The sequence below is a fragment of the Microplitis demolitor genome, chromosome 4 (assembly GCF_026212275.2).
Source record: "Microplitis demolitor isolate Queensland-Clemson2020A chromosome 4, iyMicDemo2.1a, whole genome shotgun sequence".
Taxonomy (NCBI): Eukaryota; Metazoa; Arthropoda; class Insecta; order Hymenoptera; family Braconidae; genus Microplitis; species Microplitis demolitor.
In genome coordinates, this window is record NC_068548.1 from 18,645,608 (window position 1) to 18,655,450 (window position 9,843).

At 28.2% G+C, this 9,843-nt stretch overlaps 2 protein-coding genes across 2 annotated transcripts; one reads left to right on the forward strand and one right to left on the reverse strand.

Moving 5' to 3' along the window:
• Positions 1 to 660: 660 nt before the first annotated feature.
• LOC103568296 (tetratricopeptide repeat protein 27) lies at positions 661 to 4,885 on the forward strand. The gene is made up of 5 exons (XM_014440937.2): positions 661 to 805; positions 874 to 1,735; positions 1,817 to 1,883; positions 3,017 to 3,349; positions 3,445 to 4,885. The coding sequence occupies exons 1-5, from the start codon at positions 760 to 762 to the stop codon at positions 4,501 to 4,503; spliced, it is 2,367 nt and encodes a 788-aa protein (XP_014296423.1). The 5' UTR covers positions 661 to 759; the 3' UTR covers positions 4,504 to 4,885.
• On the reverse strand, positions 4,624 to 6,967 carry LOC103568295 (uncharacterized). The gene is made up of 4 exons (XM_008545106.3): positions 6,706 to 6,967; positions 6,478 to 6,622; positions 4,887 to 4,958; positions 4,624 to 4,743 (listed from the first exon to the last, which is right to left on the reverse strand). The coding sequence occupies exons 1-4, from the start codon at positions 6,762 to 6,764 to the stop codon at positions 4,624 to 4,626; spliced, it is 396 nt and encodes a 131-aa protein (XP_008543328.1). The 5' UTR covers positions 6,765 to 6,967.
• Positions 6,968 to 9,843: the final 2,876 nt, after the last annotated feature.

Below are 9,843 nucleotides of genomic sequence, written 5' to 3' on the forward strand. Positions count from 1 at the left end.
AAACTTACCCTGATAGCCACACTAAATATAATTGATTAGCAAGTTCTACAGTGAAGCATACACGACTAGCTTAACAACAAGTTTCTGGTAAGCCTCGGCTAGATAATACTTGCGTGCAAATTGACGCAAATCTACTGCTGTCATCTGAATGTAATTTGACAAAAAAACTAGCCGTCTATTTGAAGTGAAACTTTCAATTAACTTAACGTCATTCTCTGACAGTAACATTTGTAGCCAAATTGAATTCAAGTTAACAGACAATTTACTGTCAACTTAAAGGTAACTACTTGCTTTTCAACACTCCTTTAAAGTTACCTTTAGAATACGGCTGTGCTTGAAGTTAACTTACGGTTAAGCTAGCTATCAGATAATTTTAACCATTATTAAGTTGGCGCGGAAGTTTTATATTTTTTAATGATTGATATACCAAAAAATTGCTATCATCAATTAAAAATCCAAAACTAATTTTGTGTATAACTCAATAAATAAATTTTATTTTTAATATTTATTGCGCCAACTTAGTGGTATAATTTTACAATAATTTTTTCTCATAATTCACAAATACGAACTATCTTATCATCACTGGATCAGTTTCACTTTTTTATATCTACCTCAGTAGTTAAGTCCAGTCCTCTTATTACCGACAATTTAAAACAACTTTTTTCTACTGCATAAAAAAACTATAACCTAATTTTTATATCACGTATTCCATACGTTTTACAAAAATATTTTATCGTAAAAAAAAAATAAATAAATAAAATGGATTTAAAAACTCTGTACTCTCCAGAATTTATTTTTTCAAACTGTAAGTTTTTTTACTCTAATTTACAATTTATCATTAATTTAATTGATAATTATTTTTATTTCATGCAGCTTCAATAGATAAAGCCGACATTTCAGATTACAGTAACATATTAATTAATTTGTGTAATCAACTCGATTTAAAAAATCGATTGGAAGATGACAATCTGCGTACAACAATAGATAAAATAATAAATAATGATCCAAGTAATTATACCGACTGGTTACGTCTAGGTATTGTTGCTCTGTATTTATTTCTTCAACACAATTGGACTGGGCCAGCAATAAGTTTTGATGAAAACATTGACTGGTTAGTTAACAATAAAAATGAGGAAGCATATCGCGAACTTACACTCGGTGATCAGTGCAATGATAATACTGAGTATTTAGAGCTCTTATATTTATCAAAGATAATATTTACGAATCAAAAACTCCAGCAAATTTTACCGACATCACTTTGGTGGGCAATACGATCAAACTATGTCCATCAAATGATTTTAGATGAGGAATCTGATGTTCTACTCAATGAAACAGAATTACTTATTGATAAAATGAGCAAGCTTGATGATTGGAATAACGATGAATATAAAAGTTTTGAAACTTTATTTTATATCGAAGCATTACAATTTACATTATTATATAGAAGAATTAATGACTCGGAAAAGTATTTGAAGCAAGCGCAAACTATTGCCAAGTTAACTTTAGAACTCGGTGGAGCACAAGGAAAACGTACAAAGTATCAGGAAGAAGAAAAACCACAACTTTTTCTAGACATTAAAACGGAAAAAGAAATATTTCCTTTTGAAGTATGTCCTGATTTACCTCATTCCGTTCATGTAATGGATGATTTGAGACTTGACTCTGTTAAATTTTCAGAAGAAATAAAACAAGTTGAATTGGGATCTATTGAAGAAACTGTTATTTTAGCTAAATGGTAATAATTTATTATCATAATTACAATCGAAACTTTTATTCAAGTACTTAAGCTCATTAGTACTCATTTTTTTATTTTTAGTAATCATCTTCAAATTAGTCTACCAATAGATGACTTTGCTATGGAAGAAACGATGCCGTATTTAAATGTAAAATTAATTAGATTTTATACTGTTTTTTTCTTCTTCTTAGTTAGAATAGTACAGAGAAAAATGGAGACAAAAAATAGACGAATTTTTATTATGCCGTTGACGAAACTTGAAACAGGAAGTTGAGCCGTCAAAAAATTATTATGCGGCTCTATACAGTCGAATGTCGAATCGCTTTATAAGTCTGCTCGTTATAAGTCTGTCAACTCATATTTCTCTTGAAGACATTCCCCTTCATGAACTAAAAAAAAAAAATTCATTTCAGTCTCTTGATATAAGACCGGAACGTTGGTGAGACGAATTAAATGTTATTTTTTAATTAAAATACAAAATACATCTTTTAATAACATATTTAATAAATATTATTGCTGTAATACTCATAGAATCCGTACTATTATAACTAATTAAATAGTTAATTATAAATTAATAGACTAATCAATGGGGTGGACTTATAACGTGATTATGAAAACAATCACGTACACTCTCACACACTTGTAAAGTAAGGGAAGTATAATCGACTACTGAACAGAAGTGGGGGTACAGGAATTCTTAGAATTACATTCCCCTGCAGCCCTGTAGGCGGACTTATAACGCGACTCGGCTGTATTCATCCGCTTTATCCCAGTTGTGAATAACAGAAAAGAAAAGATTTCAAAAAGAATAACAATGACCCAAAAAGAAATGAACCGTAAATAATAAATATGGATATCTATATATTTTAATTAGTGGATTAAGTTTTTACTTTTCCATTTCCACTCGAATTGACTTCTTGAATGTATTTAGAGACCCACCAAAAAATTTTACCGATTTCGAGTAATTTACTGATTTAAAAATTCTATTTCTGGAACCGTTTTGTATAAACGATTTATTGGAGTATAGAATTTTTAAGTCTTTTCTCCCTTAGACTCTTAGTCCGGATATTGAACTTGATATCTGACAAAATTTCTGGAGAATCAATCAGTGTACAATATTTTTTTAGTGTAGCATAATAATTTTTTTGGTCGACCGCGTGATAAAAATTCTTAAATTTCTTACTCCCATTTTTCTCCGTTTATAGAGTTAAGATAATAATAATAATATAATTAATAATCAAAAAATTAAAAATTGATTAATGAGTAAAATAATAATTACAGACAATAATTAACGGTACTAAAAATTGGGCACTGAAAATGGAAGCACTACGACAACGCAGTATATTCGAGATGAAAGATAAGCGAGGAATAGAGCGAGCTTTATCCCAGTCTGAAAGCCTCGTAGGACAATACAGTCAATCAAAACCAAGTGTCTTTCATAGAACAAATCTTCTTTTTGCAAGTGGTATGAAGCCCATCTGGATATTCAAACAAAACTTGGCAGACGCTATGTTAAATTTAGGATTAGTAAAAGGTGCTCTGGATCTTTATCTAAATTTGAAACTGTGGGAGGAAGTTATTGTTTGTTATACAATACTAGATCTACGTCACAAGGTAAAATTTAAAAAAATCTCTCAATTATTAGCTAGGCTTAATTAATATTAATTACTATAATAGTAAGTATACTTTTATTTTTAATTTAAAAACAGGCTGCAGAAGTTATTCGACAAGAATTATCAAAGAAACCAACGGTTAAATTATGGTGTCTTCTCGGTGATGCTGAACAGGACACTAGTCACTATGAAACTGCATGGGAATTGTCTGATAGAAGTAGCAGTCGTGCACAAAAGCATTGGGGATTTTATTATTTCGAGAGAAAAAGATATTCCGAAGCGATACCACATTTAGAATTGTCTGTTAAATTGAATAATATACAAGAAAATGTATGGATTCGTTTGGGTTTCGCGGCATTGCAAAGTGAAAAATGGGAACTTGCAGCTCATGCATACCGACGTTACTGTGAACTTGAACAGAAAAATTTTGAAGCTTGGAATAATTTAGCTAAAGTTTATATAAAATTAGGAAACAAACCACGTGCTTGGCATTCTCTTAAGAATGCTGTTAAATGTGATTTCAATGTATGGCAAGTTTGGGATAATTTGATGGTCGTTAGTATTGATTTAGGATATTTTTTAGATGTTATTGAGTGTTATCACCGCATTTTAGATTTTAAAAAGTCTCCGCACATTGATTATCAAGTACTAAGAATATTAACCAATGCTATTTGTAACAATATCAATGATAATGAAGGACAGCCGGTTAAAAAGAATTACGACAAAGCTCTGGCGCTCTTTGGACGCATAAATGCATCAGTACCAAACGATCCTGAATTACTGCAACTTTACGCAGAACTAACTGTTGTTCAAAACACAGACACGGCTATTAAAAAAGCCACTGAATATTTACAGAGAGCTTATCGTTCTTTTGTCGTCGATTCACGGTGGCACCAAAACATTTCAACTGCAAAAAATGTTTTACAATTGTGTTCGAATCTTGCAGACACTTATTTACGTTGCTGCGAAAATACTGATGATGTTAAAAAAAAATCAATGCTAGGTAGCGCTAAATTATCTCTGCAGTCTGTTATTACGAAAGTAAAACAAGAAAATTTAACAGATTATCAAGATATCATGCAAGCTATTGGAGAACTTGAAAGTAAATGGGAAACTATAAATAATGAGCTGATGAAAATTAATAGCAGTGGATAAAAAAAAAATATTAATACTCGTAAGCCGGTTTTTATTGCCTGGTTTCTTTTTTACATGTGATACTATCTTAGTCTTTGACAATATTCACAAAAAAACATCTATTGAATTAAATTTATTGAATTATTCTTGAGTATCACCGCATTGAGTTGGTTTACCCTCGTGACAACAAATTGGATTAGGAATTTTGAGTCCTGAGAATTTCCATGCATTTGCGTCGCAAATTCGTGTATAAAGACCCACCTGCAATTTCATTTCGTATTGATTTTATACATAAGATTTAAATAGAAAACTCATAAAAGATCAATATATTATTGAATGTTTTTTTTTTATACATATTTTAATAATATAATAATAAATAAACGATGAAAAATATTTTTACTTACATGCATATTTGAGACATGACCCTTTAATTTATCACAAATCAATTCCGGACCTTTATCTTTGGCAGCGCTTACCTATAATAAATCAATAATAATGCATCATAAATACATATATTTATATATGTATGTATTTATAAATTTATCCTTTTTTACGCTCTTTCAAAAAAGTTAATGTATGGTAAAAAAAAATATTCTTACCAAGTTTTACATCGAGAATAAAAGTATAAGAGATCGCTTAATAATTTTCAATACTTGGGAAAGTTAAAAATTTTTATTGGCCTTTAAAATTCATAAGAGATGAAATTTTCAGGAAGTCATTAATTTTCTGTTATAAAATTTTCCATAATGAGGAAAAAGAAAATTATAGAAAAAAAGTAAAGAGTTTACTTTTTTTTTATTACAAATTTTCAAAATTTTTGATTGACTCATTAGATTTAAGTTTTTTAGTTTAAATTTAGTGAGCTTTTTTTTACTATGCGTATATATTAAGGTCGTCGTTAAAAATTTAATTTTCTCGGATGCCCTATAAAAATTTAATTTTTAACGAACATCCTAATATATATATATTAGGGTGTTTCAGAAAAAAAACTTTTTTTTCTTATGGTCTGAAAAGTTAGTCTTAGGTATAAAAAAAATCCTCCCAAGAGAGCAGCTCGAAATTTCAATTCTACTACGAGCTCAACGAATACTTATTTTCCCATTCAAATTGCATGTAAAAAAATTTTTTTTTGTTTTTTAAAAATAAAAGTATTAAAAATTTTTTTTTCGAAAATCGAAGCACAGTCTTGTAGGAAATTAAATTATCTACAAAAAAGCTCCTGATTGTTTTCTCCGGAGAACTAACAGAAAAAAAGTTATGAAGCTTTCAACTATATTAAATAGTATAACTTCATGTTTCCATTACATTAAACAGTTTTTTAAATAGAAATTTAGGTTTTTTCATCTGAACTAATGTTATCTGTCAATTATTTTTTGAACACATGGGAAAAATTTTCCTTACTTTCAAAACAGACCCTTTTTTAAATTAAAAATACAGAAAGAAAAAAAATTTTAATTCTTAAAAAAAAAAATATTTTTCTTTCGAAATTAATACGGAAAATAAGTAAGATTTCAGAAATCTTTATAAGACACCTTACTGATTATACATAGCATATAGATTCACCATATAAACATGTACACGTAATAAAATCCGGAAATTATCTTTACGTTAAGTTTTTCAATTCACTATTGTTTCAAGCTTTATAACTTTTTTTCTGTTAGTTGTACGAAGAAAACACTGAGGAGCTTTTTTTGTAGAGAATTTAATTTGCTACAAGACCGCGTACTTTGATTTTAAAAAAAAATTTTTTTAAATACTTTTATATATAAAAAACAAAAAAAAATTTTTTTTACACGTAATTCAAATGAGAAAATTAATATTGATTAAGCTCTTAGCAGGATTGAGCTTTCAAGCTCTTTTGGGAGGATTTTTTCAGTACCTAAGACTAACTTTTAAGACCATAACACTTTAAAAAAAAAAAGAAATGTTTATTTTGAAACACCCTAATGTATATAAATATATATATGCTAAAGATTACAAAGTTTGAAGACTTACGAGAGCAATGCATAGACGTTCACATTTATCAATGCCTTCCTCATTGCACACAACATTAAACTGAAGGGATTGTTCTAAAATGGGTTCAAGACCTGATACTTCAATAGCTGCACAAGTACAATTACCTTCTAATTCCAATCTACGCCTAGAATGTTTGATGTTAGTATTAATAATATATACTTAACAATACTTTTAACTAATTAAATTAAAATAATTAAAAATTCTTACCCTAAAGCTGTTGATGATAAAATCATCATAAGTACAATTTTTATAAATTTATTATTCATTTTAAATCTTTGTAAACTTAAGATTGTCAATAATATAATATTTGAATTATTAAATCAGGAAGACGATTGTCATAAATGAATGATGGGTAATGATCGATGAAGAAATAGTATTATCTTTTATATAGAGTCAATCCCTACCACCCACGAAGAGTCTTATTACTTTTATTTATTCATATACAGTCTCAATTTTACTGTTGCATACACAACTTGGATCTCAGATGTCAAATATTTAAAGAGGAAACATCCGGTAGCTTTTGTATACTTTTTAAAACAAAGTCAAGAAAATAAAAAACTTAATCTTTAAATTTGTTATGATATTCAAAGCTTTAACTTTAATAATTAGTTTTTTAAATAAAACAATCATATAAATTTATAATATTTAATTTAAAGTTGATATCGCTTAGTAGATATCAGAGATTTGCGAATCGGGTTCGAATCGAATAATTCGAGTAATTTTAAACTTTTCGTAACTTTTTAAATTATTCGTAAACTTTCGAATTATTTGTAACTTTTTAAGGGTGCATTTTTGTCTAAGCTCTAATTTACTTCTGCCAATAATTTGAATTATTCGAAAAAATATAGTCGACAACTCGTCATAAGCCTGCCCTTCATAAGTCTCTTCCCCGCAATCGGCAGATACTGAGTCCAGTTCTTCCCTACTTAACCACTCTAAGTAATTTTTTATCTGACCCCGTTATAAGTCTCCGTTAAAATTCTCTAAATTATAAACTAACAACACGAACAAAATATCAAATTTAATGATGAAAATTTACTATCGATCTTTCGCGGATAGTAATTTAATTAATATTAAGTAAAATATAACTTATAAGTCATAATTGTAATCATTAATTACAATTACAGCTTCTGTTACAATTTAAAAATTTTATTGAACATTATGTTCATCACTTAAATTATTATTCTTATTACTATAATAAATACCGTTGTCATTATAATTTTTATTAGTGTAAAAAAATAAGTATTAATTTTAGTGCTATGAGCACTAGACAAATCGGGATAATAACGTATGTAACAAAACGTAAATATGACCAGGCTTATGACAGATAGTCGACTGTATTACAATTTTAAGTCGTTCGAAAGCAAATTTTTGAATTATTCGAAAATTCACAAATAATTAAAAAAATTTGAAATAGTCAAAACTTCGGATTATTTGGTATTCAAAGTTCAGATCGAATAATTCGAGTAAATTCGATACGAATAATTCGTAAGTTCGAATTACTCGCACACCCCTAGTAGATATATTTGATATGATTAAATATTGTTCGGAGTATCAGTTGGATTAGCCGCAAACATGAGCACCGCGATCGATAAGTAGCGCAACGAAATGTTTTATATAAAAAATATAAATATAAGAAACAAACAACTAAAATGATTGACACAGGTATTGAGTATTGGAAAAATTTAATATCCGGCTTTGAAATCTTTCAATCTGTTATTTTTAATATTTTTATTTTGTTCTCCTGTCTTCAATCGGGAATTTCGCGTTGTCATTTTCGTTTTATTTATTTATTATTTTTTTTTTTTTCATTTATTCTTACCGATTAAAGTCAACCGATATTGATTAATTACCGAAATAAATAAACTGTCAAGTAATCAAATGAGTTATCTCAATTATAATTTAATATTATCAATCACTTAGGCAAATTAATAGGAGACTTATTTATTGGACCAGTCAATTTTAAGCTTTTGTTGCAAACTAATTGAATAATAAAATAATTCTCGTGATATTAATAACCGTAATTATTAAACAATTTAATTAAAATCTGTTTTCGAAAAATGTTATCTCAAGAAGACAAGAAGATTATTATGGAATTATATTGACAACAATATAATAAACCAATTAATGATTTTACCGGTTATCCGATATATTTCTTATTTAACTAGTTCAATTATATTGACATTAAATATTCACGTTGAATTTTGTACCGTCGGGCAAATTTTTAATTAATAATATATAACTTTTTAATATAAAGTCTTTGAATCAAACAATAGAATAAATATTGAAGAAATTAAACAAAGGGGTTGAAGTATTTAAAAAAAAAATACGTCATTTTTTAATTTGAATTCCAATACTTTATGTCTTGCAGAGATTAAAATATAGTTGACAAAAAATTTAATTTAGCTTTGCATTATACGCTTTCATTTTAAAGACTTGAACCCATGGAATATCATACCTGACATATCATAGTTTTTTATCATCTTATATATATATTAAAAAAAGTTTGATATTAATACAGGTATATTTTAAACTTCCCGCCATGAAAATTCAAATTTTCAAAAAAACGAAAGTTATTAGTTTCGGTGCGATTTTCTAAAATCGAGTTTTCATCAGATATCGATTTTTTCAAGTCCTAAGAAGTTATTCTATTTCCGGATGGACGAACGTGCGGCCGTGCGTATGAAAACTTTTTGTCCGATGATATTTTTGAAACGAATCAATCAATTTGAATTTACTTTACGGTAATCGAAAAAGATCATTAAAATTAAGACTTAAAACTGATTAGATTTTCGAGTCGATCAGTTGAGTAGTTTACGAGTTTTACGAAAAATGAAAATTGAAAAAGAATTTTTTTTTTTTTGGTTTTTGTTGCATAATTTGAAGAACTTAAAAACTTACGAATAATGACGTTTTTGAGCTCTGAATTCAAAAACAGCGGGAATTTTTGAAATGAGTCCGCAGGGTCAATCATTTTTCAGATTTTTTTCAACAGTATATATTTTATTAATCTTTGAAATACTGCTGGTCATGACAGAAGATAATGTTTTGTCACATCGATTTTTACGATGTAGAATCCACAATATAAATTGGAATTTACAGCAACTTAGTGGTTGCTTTAGTATTGCTGTGTAATTGTTATGTTTAAAAACAAAGATAACCATTTTAAATCTACTCATGCAATCTTAGGAATAACGTCAATTGTGCTTACGTGCATTATCCCTTTGTCGGGATCACAGTATTCTCAGCCGTTAAATTGAACAGTTTTATACGAGCTGTTATCTGAAAATTTATTCACAATTTTCTCGGAATTGCTTGTTTCTTCATTGGAATGCTCGCACAATG